General features: G+C 43.6%; 1 protein-coding gene and 1 long non-coding RNA gene across 4 annotated transcripts in view; one reads left to right on the top strand and one right to left on the bottom strand.

Moving 5' to 3' along the window:
* Positions 1–935: 935 nt before the first annotated feature.
* On the bottom strand, positions 936–5706 carry nrsn1 (neurensin 1). Its single transcript, XM_049026014.1, has 3 exons — positions 5603–5706; positions 2412–2621; positions 936–1876 (listed from the first exon to the last, which is right to left on the bottom strand). Exons 2-3 carry the CDS (start codon positions 2619–2621, stop codon positions 1496–1498), a joined length of 591 nt encoding a protein of 196 aa, XP_048881971.1. The 5' UTR covers positions 5603–5706; the 3' UTR covers positions 936–1495.
* A 1450-nt stretch (positions 5707–7156) lies between these two features.
* The window catches only part of LOC125749692 (uncharacterized), a 125380-nt gene continuing 118105 nt past the window's right edge, over positions 7157–14431 (top strand). For all 3 annotated transcript variants that reach the window (XR_007399989.1, XR_007399987.1, XR_007399988.1), the window contains exon 1: positions 7157–7511. This is a non-coding gene — a long non-coding RNA (uncharacterized LOC125749692). The remainder of the gene's footprint in view (positions 7512–14431) is intronic.

Below are 14431 nucleotides of genomic sequence, written 5' to 3'. Positions count from 1 at the left end.
GGATTGTGCTATGCAACGAGGAAGGGAAACGCCAATAACATGCAGAAATGCTGTCAGCTTGCTTGGCTTTGACTTTCCACTGAAAGTCCACTTTCCATTGGAAATCAATACTGAAAAGTGGTCCTTGATGCCTCAGACGACATTGCATTAAATTCTGACATGCTTCTTTGATGTCAACATAAGCCAATATGTGGATGTAACTCACCTCCATACCACAACATGCTGGCTTTTAAAAAATCAGGTTGGCTTCTTTGGATTGCAGAAGATGATGTCCCTTATCTCCATAAACAATCCGAAAGGACGATTTGTCAGCAGAGCACAGGTTTCAGTGGAAAGTCAAAGCCAAGCAAGCTGACAGCATTTCTGCATGTTCTTGGCGTTTGCCTTCCTCGTTGCATAGCACAATCCTGACTTGCATCTGTAGATGCAGTGACCAAACTGGGTTAACCCCCAATGGTTTCCCAAAGCATTCCCAAGCCCATGTGATTATATCCATCGCAGAAGCATGTCAGAATTTTATGCAATGTCATCTGAAGCGTCATGGATGACTGCTATTCAGTACTGGTTTTTGACCTTATCCTTCACACACAGAATTTTCTCCAGAATCCCTGAATCTTTTATCAATGTTTTAAGAGTGAAATCCCTAAATTCCCTGCAACCGTGTGTTGAGAAATGATCTTACACTGATGGATTCAATCATGTAATTATGAGCAAAGTGGAGAGTCTCGACCCATCCTGACTGAGCCTTTCATGGTCACTCTTCATTTACCCGAGCATGAAAGTATCACCTGTTCAAGGTGGCTTATGAATATTCAGCAGCATTCATAGTGTTACGCTGCCCCTATCCCAACTCTGAGTGCATGTTGCCGGCACCAAATTCGGAAACAGGGTATACTTACAGAAAAGCTATAAAGCTGATAAGGAATGACATTAAATTTCTAGTCTTTTTACTGTTTTCAATGTAATACGGGTCAAATAGGATTAACAAATCACTACATTCAATTTTTTTTATTTGCATTTTACATACTGCCTCCACTTGGAATTGAGCTTTCTGTTTGTTTAGTTTTGCCTCAGTTGACTTGCTTGTGAACTAGTGGGACAATGGATAATGGATAAAATGTTTTGTAGTTTTTCCACCAGAATTTTAAATCCAAATTAAAACCATTATAAACAAGCTGTTTCCCAGGTGTTCCTTGAAATCCAGTAACTGAATAGTATGCTTAAAAAACTCCCTTTTTTGGTCATTGTCCGACACCCAGTCTATCCAAAGTTCAGTGCTTTGACATGATGAAACCGACGAATAGTTTTATTGCGCTAAAGATTTTCTTTAAAAATGTGTGGATTGTAGATGGAATAACACATTTTCCCCCCAGTAATCTTCATTTTTTTTTAATGCATGTAAAGTTATTTGTTCTGGACTGCATGTCATATTTACTTAATCGCTTAAGATGGATTTCAAGTAGATACACACATCTCATGAGGTTACCGCTTAGCGTCAGGTTCCGGACATGGGCTGAACGTTCTGCACTTTGGACAGCGTGGCGGGGATTTTACTCCCCCCGGGGGCAGGTGCCCTGGTCACCGGTTCACGCGGCCTCTGCGCCAGCCTTCGCCAAAGGCCTCGCTCCTGTTTGTCGTTCCCCTCTGCAAACACAGACAGCAGAAAGCCCCCTGCCATCACACTACCCCCCACGCAAAACACTATGGCCCCGGCCAATTTGCAGACCTCGAGGGCCCGGTTGAAGCTTGCGGCTCTGCTGTCCACGAACAGAAGGTCGTCCTCCCCAAAGGCTTCGATTCTAGGCGTGGTGACATAGCCCACAGTCAGCATGGTGAGGCCTGTGATTAAGATCAAGATTCCCAAAGCGAGAAAAACCTGAAAAAGAGATGCAAGGATCCAGGATTGACCAAAAAGCATTAAAAAAAATAAAAAATGTTGAGAGGACAGCTCTGAGACTTAGGACTCAGAAGGTTGCTGGTTTAAATCCTTTTTCAGCAGAGTAATGCCACCATTGGGCCCTTAAAAATTTTTGACTGGTATTGCGCAACCTGACTACAGCAACAAGTCGACTTCATAGTCAGTATCTATATATGTGCAAAAATACAATTTACAGCCTATTTAAATGTGAAATTTTAAGAAAGGTTTATTAGAAGCTTTCATATATTTACATTTTATGTATTTAGCAGACACTTTTATCCAAAGCAACATACATTTTTGAGAAAGTAGGGTCAGCCTGTTCCTGGAGCAATTGGGGTTAAGGGTCTTGCTCAAGGGCCTAATGATGGAATCACTCTGCCGAGCCTGGGATTTGAACCAGCGACCTTCCGGTCACATGCACATTGCCGCACATATGGTCAATTATCTTAAGTACGTATTCTTCATAATCTGCAGTGTCAGAGATTCACGCTACCTTCCAGAGGACAGAGCTCCACCTGCTAGGCGATCTCTGAGTCTGAAAATCTTCGTCGCTTTCCCAGATGGAGGTGGTGCACTCCTCGTAGAACTGGTGCAGGTACGAGCGGACACCGTAGTGTGGGCGGTCGCCGGCGACAGCAGCCGGCTGTGGTCTCTCAGCGCGCCTCGCTCCGCAGATGTCCGGGCACGAGGCCATCCTTCGCATCTGCAGCACGTGAGCAGAGGACACAGCACCCTGCTCTTATCTGTCACTGACTCCTCTACATCAGCACTGCACACTGCACACTGTTTGCGGTGTCGTCATTAGACGTTTCATTGTTGGTGAAGATACTAGTTGCCTTAGGCATTTTTTTCTTACGGACTCTATATCTATATTTGATAGTCTTTCTTTTCATGGCACCACTAGGATATGATCACTTCATGGTTGCATATGATGTTAACATTAGCTAGTGGGTAGAATCAGAAGGTCGTAGCTAGGTAGCAGAAAATGATACTACTAGCGTAGTGACTGTTTGTGGCCAACAGGGGGCCCCACACGAATTGGCTAATTTGAGTGGTACACACCATCGCTCAAAATGGTTGAAACATATAGAAGTCAATGGAGAGTAACTGTTTATCATTACAGTAAATATTAAATAGATACATTCCTTATTTAGGAGATGCGGAATTAGCCAGTTCTGCTAACCAGCTAGCTATCTATGATCTTCTGACTCTGCTGGCTAGCTATTTATTTTGTCTTTGAAACCTCTAAGGGGGTAGGGGGGCTCCAAAACTGACTTTTTGACTAAGGTCCCAGGAAAAAATCACCTCCGCTCTAGGGGCACTGGAGGGGCATGGATCCCCTGGCAGAATCAGGGGGCCCCACTTTATAGGGCCCCCAAACTTTACTGTCCCCACCGGTTCTGCAAAAGTGCCAAACCCGGTGGGGGGGGGGGGGGGCAAACTTACAGTACAGGTTTGTCCCTGCTCCCCCCTGACTGTAAGCATGAGAAATTTCTGTGATCAATTGCAACTTAGGTTTTACCCAAAATGACTTCTCTGCATTTTCTGAATTGGTGGAGACCGTGACTGTGCTAAACTGTCATTTAATAAGTGAACCACAAGCAGATAAATAGCAGCACCGTGAGTCGGAAACCCCCCCGGCGGCCCAGAAAATGAAACTCCTCTTCAGGGAGGGATAGCGTGTGGCCCTACCTACCCACATATGAGTCAGCAATCATCTCTGCGTTCCTCCAGACTGTAGAGGTCATTGTACTGTACTGTCCTTGACATGGACAGAGTAACCATATGTGCTATTGTAGTAGAGGTTTTTAAGTCAGGAATATTAAATATAACAAGATCTAAAGTAGATATATTGCCAACACAGTTTGTCAAAGCCACACATACCGCTACAAAGTGATGGGACATTGCCGCTAAGCTAATTTCTATGCTTAGCTTCTTTTCAAACTGCTGTAATGTCTGCAGTCTTACAGTAGAACTGTCATTACACGCAATTATTCAGAGATAAATACTGGACTAATGTTAATTGAAGATCTTCAGATGACAAAACCGAAGGCTTTGGTATATGTACGTGTGAAAGTGTGTGATATACACATCACAACTTAAAATACCATTTACATTTTTTATAAATCCAAGTTCATTTTCGCAGTCTCATGCTTTCATATATATATATATATGTATATATATCTTATATTCATAGCAATTGACTCTGTCCTACATTAGATCAAGGTAGTTGAAGTCAACGGTTTGAATTAAGACTCCTAACACCCCACCAGTGATTGTAGAAAATACATCCCAGTTTAGCCCAGTTTAGTGCCTGCTGGCTGTCTGCTACAGTATGCTCAGCAGTCTTCCCTTGCGCGGTGCCTTAGTGAATCAAACATCTTCTAGGCGATGCTGCTTTCTCCTTCTAGTCACTGGGTGGCGCACTGAGGAGCCAGCGGAGGTCTGTAGGGCATTTTTCAGCATGGATGACTGGTACATATTTATGGTTCCCAGCAAGTCTTTAGTAGGCGACAGCGCAGTTGGAACGTGCTGGGGCTGTGGAAGGCTGGAAGCTGCTCCCTTCCCTGAATAGTACGGAACTCATGGAAGTCGTGTACACATCCCAAGGACAAAACCCCTCAGGTGTGCAACCTGGTCTGTGCTGTAGGGCTCCATTATGCTGTTGGGGGGGGGGGGGGGGGGGGGGGGGGTTACAACAGTAACGGATACCCATGCTTGAGAACCATAGTAAATGCGAATAGTAGATTATATATATAAATGCAAGTATTGCATCGCAGTGTAAACCATCTTTACACTTGCACAATGTTCTGAGGAATGACCGGCAGTAATGTATGTACTAACACTGACCATATATTCTTCGGGTCAATATGAAGAAGGAGTTTCAGCGACATAATTCACATGCATGTGCATGTTCAGGCACCGCCAGTCTCACATTACAGCCGCACGCCCCACAAACACAAGCACTCATTTCTAGACGAGCTTAATTAATCACTTGCATGTTGGCTCTTTTCCACATCCAAAGAGTGCTGCTGTTCTGAATTATCCGTGTTGTTCCAGGTTTTACCCAGCAGAACATAAATTTAATCTACACGCTGAAGGAAGTATCGTTAACCCCCCGCCCCCCCCCCCCCCCCCCCAACCCTGTCCATGGTGCTGAATCCGCCACGACTCTACCAACGTGACTGATGATCAAAGCAGGAATAACTAGCAGCCTAGCGACTCTAAACCAGAAACAACTAGCGATCGACCAGCTGTAAAGCAGGAATAACTAGTGATCAAGCAGATGTACTATAAATCCGATCATAACAGCGAATCCACATGTATCCACAACAGCAACAACTAATACTAAAACGCAACGCCGGAACATTTCACTAAACAAGAGTAAATACAAGTACATTTAATTCCTCCAAAAAAGCAAACACATGTAGTCTACTTCGGGAACAACGTGTTCTTAAATAAGTTCATGCACGCACTTCAGAAACAGGCATAAAAACTAATATAAAGGCGTCTGCAATACTTGCTCCGTGACAAATCGGATGCAAAACAGTAACGAAGGGCATTTCGAAAAGAAAATCTATAATCCCCAAATCATAACCAATGAAGATATGGCAAGAAGAGGGGGGAAATGATCTCCTCTGCAGCTGTACATGGATATGATGTATGTAAAACCCGTAGTACTACCTGTCATAGCCAGCCACTGGGAGCTCGCTGCTGTCCCCTCACTCGGGTCCCATCACTCTGGGCTTGTCTTCGCGCAGCGATGATTCAGGGACACACACCCATACACACGCAAACACCTCAGCGCGCATGCGCGCGTCACTCCAAGCCGCAGGCTTATTTACGCGCGACAAGTTACCGCTGCATCTCACGACTCTTGTACTTTTTGACAATTAACGCAATACCCATGTGAGTCGACGAAATACGTAACAAACGCGGAAAAAAGCACGGAAGAGTGAAGTACTATAACACATATTGTAGCACCAACCACATGTGAAGACATCAGTGTAGACAAAATATACACTACTACAATAAATTGAAATGCATGCTGATACGATGACTTGGTAAATCTTTCATGCATCTTGTATACTGTGTTACACACCATAATGCCACAGTATGTTTGAAACAATCAGTATGTTGAGATGCATATCAAATAACGTTTGAATCAACGGCAAAGGTGCAAACGCAACTGGGTGAGTAAATTGTACTCTTATGTATGTAGTCAAGTCCTAATTACTGCTAAATCAGATCACTGAGTGAAAAAAAATCTGAGATAAAAATACGGGGAGTAGTCTAATTGGGGTGTGTCGTATGATGTGTACATCTGCACATTGTTGCACATCTATACATTGTACAGCTGTTTCTAGCCATTTTGCACGATCGGATTAGGTACTTGTAGAATCATTGTGTACAATGACAACAAAGTTAAATCTAATATGAATGGTGCAGGTCTGAGTGGAGTTGTTAGTATGCAAAGCAGGGCAGTGCTGGAATGACGCGGTGGGCTTGTTTGCGTGAAGCAGTGACGCCATTGACGTGTTATTGTGGGATCGTGAGGATCCTGCTAAGGGCGGGGAGGAGATCGGACCTGAAGCGCAGCCTCTGAGCCAAAACCGCGAGGTTTGCGTGGCGAGCGGCGCTGCGTCCGCATTGAGGGCGGAGTAGTTAGCTCCTGCCTGCTGATTACATACAGTTTTATGTAGCTACCTGAGAAGCCAAGTTTTTCTTTCCAGCAGTGGCGGCTCCCTAGATCTGTTCAAAAACAGGACTTTGAAGATTTTAACACACGAGTATGTTTATAAAGAAGCATCTTAAACCACTTGAAGTTGTGTATAAAATTTTTATTCTATGTCACGGAAGAAATTTGACAACTCAATCTATTTCGTTGAAAACAACAAAAGACTTTAGTTAATGTGGAGCGATTCTCAACCCATGGGTCGCGACCCCAATTTGGGCTACGACAAGTTCTGAAAGGGTCGCGAGGCAGAGTTGGAAATGCAAGCATTTTAAACCAGCAGGATCCTATGCCGAATCACGGTCAAATTTCTCAGCCCCAATCATACAATTAACCAATATAAACGAGTCTTGGGTCTGCAAATGCTTAGCGCCAAACTAGTGAACTCTCAACCAATCCAAGAAGCCAAACCACAGATGCTAATTTAAAATCCACTGGAACATCCAATCAGTTTTGTACGATAGGCATTTATTGGCATAAATTACAGCGTTTATTTAAACCTATACTTGATATGGGGTCGCGACTGAGCTGGCATGATAAAAGCTGGGTCGCGGTGTACAAAGGCTGAGAACCACTGTGCTAGATGATATAGATGGTGCGTTTCAAAGCTATTGTAAAACACTGCAACGTTTTATCAAAAACAGTGTTAAAATAGTTTTTATATAAAATAGTCTTTATATAGTTGGTACTATATAAAGAAACATTTTCAGAATTAATACTAAATCTACGTCTACATACGGCAACTTTTATCTGCTTTCAGTATCATCTCCCCAAAGCAGCATACCTCATTTTTATTTTAATCACGACAGCATATCGGCAGGTGAACTTAATCCGTCAACTGATTATTGTGCCTGGCAGGTAAGTGTGCAGGAATCCTGTTAAAAACGTTTACCTTTGTAGGGAGGAAATGTTTCCACTATAATGAACTGGGCAATGTCCATTTCCTTGTTTTGACCTTGTATGTGCGTGTGTGCGTGCGCGCTGCCTTAAAATGCTGCCTTCTCTATGATATATATTTGTTTTAGTTTAGTTCGCTATTTAGGCCGATATTCAGTAACTACCAAGGTCACTTAACTACTCTTGCAATTGCAAGTTACGATGTATCCACTTCATAGGTTTTTCTTTTTAACCGCCCAACACTTTTCTAACACACGATAATCTTGCTCATATAACCTGGCCAATGAGCGCCTTGCGTCCCCTCACTGTGTGTTCGCGTGCCTTGCGTCCCCTCACTGTGTGTTCGCGTGCCTTGCGTCCCCTCACTGTGTGTTCGCGTGCCTTGTTCGCACTGGCATCCTGTCCCGGCTGCTCCCTGCCTTCTGTCCTGTACATACTTGGAAAAGCTCCAGGCGCACTGTAATCCTGCACTGCATAAATGCTCCTGGGAACATGATCTGTTTAAAAGCTGATTTCCGGAGAAGCGTTTCTCCTGTATCTGTCACATTTCAACGGGGGTAACATTTACAAAAAAAATAAAAAAATAATTCAACATAAAGCGTTCCTCGGAAGGAGCTATTTCTGGAGCTGCTAATGACGTTGCGCTTTACCTCAGCATTAGTCACTGAGGCTTTTTGAGGTTAGGGAGACGCAGAGGGAGACGCAGATACGACATGGGGAGGCTACAGAATCCTTTTCCAAGCAGAAGAGAAGTTGTTTCAATGGAAAGTTGACTCGGTGACTAACTGGAGTACCCAGGGACTGTCTTGTAGTGTGAGTCATTAGTATCTATAAAGTTCTGCAGTATGGAAGAGACTGCCTTTCTTTTTTAGCGTGGCAAAAAGGACTGACCATATGTATTCTGGAACTCTGTGCAAGTTGAAATATAAACTGTATATTTTAAAAGATGTTTAATATGGAGGATAGGGTGATGTACCACACAAAATATTTCAGGCATTACATGCATCTTTGGTTTGTTTGTGTGTGTGTGTGTGTGTGTGTGTGTGTGTGTGTGTGTGTATGTGTATTGAATTGTTTTAAAAAGATTTCATCATGTAGTGGCAGGTGTGTTGTGAAGTGGGTCATAAATAGTTTAACACATTAGCTCAGTGGACCTGTGGTTTATTTGAAATATGAGACGTAGTATGTGTCCGGATGTATTCAGAGAAGACCTACGGGGATTGTTGAAGGTTGTGTGTATGTAGTTTGTGCCTTAACTCAGGTAGATGACCCTCCCCTCCAGCCGCCTCTTGGTGCAGTCATACATACATGTTAATTAGCTACAGCAGTAAAGGGGTGGAAGACCAGGATTTATTCTCTTCGTGGCTGCCAGTACGCACACCTCACTCTGAGATGGCCGATGACTCACAGCAGTGAGTCAGTGAGCTACACTTTCTCTTGCAGTCCTACTAAAACTTTTAGTGCATGAAATGGCAGCCTTTGGAAGAACAAGGGGGGACGAGACTGATTCCCTGTACTGGCTTTTGGCTTTTTTATCCGCACGCCTGGTGGATGGTGATTTTGGTAGTTCAGTAAAGCTGACCTGCTCCTAGACAGAATCTCTCATAAAAATCACGGATGGTAATGAATTTCACGCCTTCGCTTCATGCATCATAAATCAATGCTTCCAGCTAAACTAATGTACACTGTATAGACAAAACTATTGGCATCCCCTGGCCATTATACTTACAGGAACTTTTAATGACATCACATTCTAATTCCATAGCCATCAGTACGGAGTTGGTCTCCCCCTTGCAGCTATAAGAACTGGTATTGTTCTGGAAAGGCTTTCCACAATATTTTGTAGTGTGTCTGTGGGAATGTTTGCCCACTTGCCCAGAAGAGCATTTGTGAGGTCAGGCATGGAGGGCCTGCCTCTCAATCTCTTCTAGTTCATCCCAAAGGTGTTCAGTGGGGTTGAGGTCAGAGCTCTGTGTGGACCAGCCAAGTTCTTCCACACCAGTCTCATCCAACCATGCCTTTATGGATCTTGCTTTGCACACTGGGATACAGTTATGCAGGGACAAAAGGGCCTTGTCCAGACTGTTCCCACAAAGGTAGGCATAGAATTATCCAAAATGTCTTGGAAGACTGATGCATTGAGTTTCTTGTACTGGAACTAAGGGGTCTAGCCCAGCCCCTGAAAAACAACCCCATACCATTATCCCTCCTCTACCAATACAGACAGACGGGTAGCGTTCTCCTGGCATCCACCAAACCCAGAGTCTTCGAGGATGCCACAGGAAGAAGCACGATTTCTCCCTCTACAGAACACGTGCCCACTGCTTTATAGCTCAGTGGTGGCGTGCTTTACTCCCCTCCACACTTGGCATTCCGCGTTTTGATACAAGGCTTGCATGTGGTTGCTCAGTCATGGTAGCCCATTCCATGAAGCTCCTAGCAAACAGTTTTTTTTATGCTGGAGTTAATGCCAGAGGAAGTTTGGAACTCTGCAGTTGTTGAGTCAACAGAGCATTGGTGCTTCACACTTGGCGACTCCGCCCTTCTGCTTTACACGGTCTGCCACTTCATGGCTGAGTTGTTCTTGTTTGCAAACTTGACTGCATGTCTAGGTGCTTGATTTTTATACACCTCTGGCAGTGGATCTGAATGAAACGACTGAACAACAACAACAAATTTATTTTTATATAGCGCATTATCACATTACATTGTCTCAAAGCGCTTTACAGTATCCTCACCCAAAGCCCCCAGTGAGTAAGCCATAGGCGACAGTGGCAAGGAAAAACTCCCTAGAAGGAAGAAACCTTGAGAGGGACCAGACTCAAAGGGGAAGCCCATCCTCCAGGGGCCGGCAGGGATAGTCAAATAGAGAGAAAATTCGATGATTAAGAGATGTGTCCCTATATTTTTGTCTGTATAGTGTATGCATCTACCAATCTGAAATCGAGCTCTATTACTCATTATATGTAGAGAAGCTTTTTAATTTTGGAAGTTTAAATGGCCAAACGCATAATGTATGGATATAATTCTTGAATGCTTTCATATTTGAGATGTACCTCTTACAGTACAGTCATCCTAGGTGCATTGTCCCAGGCAACAAAGAATAGAACGAAGTTGGATTTTGAAAGGTTGTGAGACTGAGTGACAGATGTTTATCCATCATGCAGTCAGACTCATGTCCACTTTTGATGTCGGATTTAATGATGTCTTGAGGCATAAGCTGTCAGTGTCGGTATGGGTGCCCGTCTGGCCCTGTCCCGTGTGTCTTCTCTCCGTCCGGCCAGCAGATCCCACTGGCTATCCCATTTGGTGTGTGTCTCTCTGCTTCTCGGTCTGCTGCATGGCTCGATGGGCTAAGCAGCCTGTTACTGCCCTGACTCCCCTTTTGTTGTGGGTTTGAATCTGACCCCTGACTAGCCTCAATCAGTAGTTTAACAGTTTCTTAGTGAATTTCCTGGTTTATCATGTTTGTGTATTTCAGTTACAGTCCCTTATTCAATGGTTGTAATACATTGTTTTCCTTGTTTTAGTTTCCCTTGGTGTTTGGCCTTTTTCTGTATCTGATTTGCCCCCACCTGTTCCTTGTTGGCTCTAGTCCTTTGTGATTGGTTAACTGGTTGTGGTTTTCGCCTGTCTGTCATTTAGTCTTGTTATTAGTGTATTTAGGTGTCTACTTTTTGTTCTGTTCCTCTGTTAGCTTTGTCATTAAGTCGGTATAGTTATTACATGTTAGTTATTGTAGTTTCTTGTGTTCCTCCCTGCCTTTGGTATTGCTGTTCCCGGTGTTGCTCTCTGCCTTAGTTTCTGTTTTTATCCATTTTGTTTTCTTCCCCCCCCCCCATGGTCCCTTTGTTTTTTGAATCTCCCTTTGTGTTCCATTGCATTAACAGAACATTTTGTCATGCTCTGCCATAAGTTTGTGTATTCATAAATGAAAACACATGTAAACTCTGGTTCTGGGGTAATATTATAGTTACAGTGATCTGTATGAGTTTGAGTGGACTGATGCGGAGTGTGACCTTTGATCTGTGCTTAATGGATATTTAAAAATAGCCCGTATGCCCCATTATTGGGTTTGTGGTGCGTTCTCCTGGGAAAGTACTGCTAATCAACCTTCATTCACTGGAACCAACCCAAGTCTCATGTAATTCTATAATACCAGATTCATATTTGCATATTTGACCACCACAAAGAGCTGATTTACTGTCCCGTTGCCCTTATTCCATACAGCTGATTCACTGGGTTTATTTATAAACTAATGATTCAGACTCCTTATCGTTAGTGTGTACTTTTACAGAAGACGGTTAATTGTGATTCATTTGTTAATATGTCAGGCTTTGGAAGATAGCACCTAAAATCATAATTCATGAATTCAGATAACGGTTTGTGCTAATGTGACGATCACTGCACAGCTAAACCGTTCACGTTAAGGGTCGGTGCCTTGTTTATCACTGAAATCTGGCTCTGAGACGGCACTGTAAGGTGTTGTGTCCGTTTTGCTTCTGCCTTCCCCCACACTCCCTGATAAACCAGCCTTCACTGGGCTTTGCCCTGGGAACGAATGTCCACATTAGGGTGATTGGCCTTGAGGCTGGCTGTGATGAACAGTCAAATCTTCCCAACTTACGTTTTTCTCCGGTTTCAGTCGAGGGAAGTCATGCTGTCCAGGCGAGCTGTGTTCTGTCGTAAGAAATGAAACACATACGCGTGCTAACGAGTCCTGGCAAAAATGAGCTTGAGCTTAATGAAGATTGGAGGACATGAGGTTTGCTACCAGTGCCGGAAACCATCGGTACCTGAAATGACCATTTCCTGACGGCCATCTTCCTAGAAGCAGCTGTCTGATTAATGGCTAACACTAATTAGTCTCTGTGTCTTTATTAAAATACCCGCCGTGACCTAAGTACGGGCTACTTTCTGCTGTGTGCTGCTATTTACTGGAAATAAACGGTACCACGCAGTGGTGTCACACTGTTACCTCTGAATGAAATGGCAGCTGTTCATTGATGGCCACAATAGGGGTGGTACTGCAGTGATTAACTGTATTAAAGTTCACAAGCCAGGGTCTCGCCATTGTGCTCCTAATTATATGATGGAACGCTGGAATTGTTTTGTTGATAAAATGAGAATGTCAGCACTCTCTGGAAATAAGCAATTTTTTAATATATAAATTATGCAGTTTTTACTAAGCTGGGATGGATGGATGGATGGATGGGACCTGATGCTGTCCTAGCATTTAATTTGGTTGACCAGTCTCTCCTTTTCTGGCATACAGTCAATAAAATTTAGTTAACTTTTTGATTACAGAGGTTAATGACTTGCATCTGTAGCCAGTTTTCTATCTGCCAGTAGAGGTTTTGCTATCACTGGACAGCATTTTTTTTAAGTGACACTGGATTATGGTCTTTGTGGTTTGTTTGCTGAGACTTGGAGACCCTGAATTTAACTGGATGGTTTATCCGTGAGCGTCAGCGCTAGCTCATCACATCTTCGCTCCAGGTGCATTTATTTAGGTGATGGTGACTTTCTCTTTATACGGTATGTAGCTAACCAAGCAAAAATAAACAGCTACATGTGATTGAAGGGCTTTCTGCAGCGGCGTGTGAGTCCTTTTGTATGTAGGTATTATTATAAACTGTCTCCTGTATCTCCAAAACGAGCAGATCGATATTTTGATATGACTAGTTACTTATACTCTTAACAGTTGTCTGTGGAAAACCTGTAGCAGGGGCACCGAAAAGGAGGGGTTGGGGGGGCTTTCATGGGGCCCAAAAGTCTCTAAAGACGCCCCCCTCTTATGCATTTATATATATACCTTTTTTGTATATTTTTCATCCTGCAGTCTTGGTGACTAAATGTATAACGCTGCCGAAATGAGTCCGCGCCTGGAAATAACTGCAACGCTACCGGCGCGGCAGCATTTCCTTGCACACAAGGTGCGTCTCCCCCCGAGCAGCAAATCTATTTATTTCCCTCGCTACCAACCCGAGTGTCAGTGCGCCGCGCCGCTACACACACTCCGTGTTTCTCTGTTATTGGGAGTCTGGCTTGATGATGTTCCTCTCAGCCCAAGCTCTCCCTCTCATACTCAAAGTACAAGCTGTGCTCCGCAGAAAGGTTGGGTGGGGGGTGGGCTGCAGGTTTCCATGGTTACGATCGTCGGAAAGGTCACCTTCAGGAAGTTCCTCTTTTGTGCTGCAGAGCGATGCTGGAATAATGGAACTTCCTTGAGCGGCTGATAAAATAGACTTAATTATGTTGCTGGGTGCTTTTTCATCTGCCAGTTTATTAACGCAGCGAGCGAGGCGCTGCGCGTCAGCCTGTCTGTTCGCGATCTTTTATTAAAGGGCACGTCCGCTACGTTTTATTATAAACTGTGGGGCTTTACTCCTGCATACTCTGTGTGCACTGCGGTGCTTTGTGGCACGGGGTGCTGAAAAGCTTACAGACCCTTCTATTCAAAAAATGAAGGAAACAATAATAATGTTATAATGGAAGTGTCGTCTGATTTGTTTTTAATTCTCCTAATGAAGAAATATTTACAGGAAAACTTAACCTTTGGTATACAAAGGCGTATATGCAGTCCATTGAGCTCTCAGTTTAGAAGTAGTGCGAACTTAATTTTCCTAAATCGTTAGCTACCCATTTACTCTGCTGTATGCTTGAAGTCGATTTTATGTTTTCATTGCTATCTCTTTTTTGGTAAAGGAAGTGTGCTTTATTAATGCTTTGTCAGCTTGCTCAGCAATGACCGGTTACATAGCGAATTGCTTCTGATGGATATTTTACAGTGCTTATGAAAAGCAAGTACGATTTGAGTTGGGATTTTTATCCACGATACGTGTAATAACTGACGAAAATTACCATGCTGGCAAAAAATT

Source organism: Brienomyrus brachyistius, chromosome 9 (assembly GCF_023856365.1).
Source record: "Brienomyrus brachyistius isolate T26 chromosome 9, BBRACH_0.4, whole genome shotgun sequence".
Classification (NCBI taxonomy): domain Eukaryota; kingdom Metazoa; phylum Chordata; class Actinopteri; order Osteoglossiformes; family Mormyridae; genus Brienomyrus; species Brienomyrus brachyistius.
Note: the sequence above shows the minus strand (reverse complement) of the source record. Positions and strands in the feature narration are given on the sequence as shown.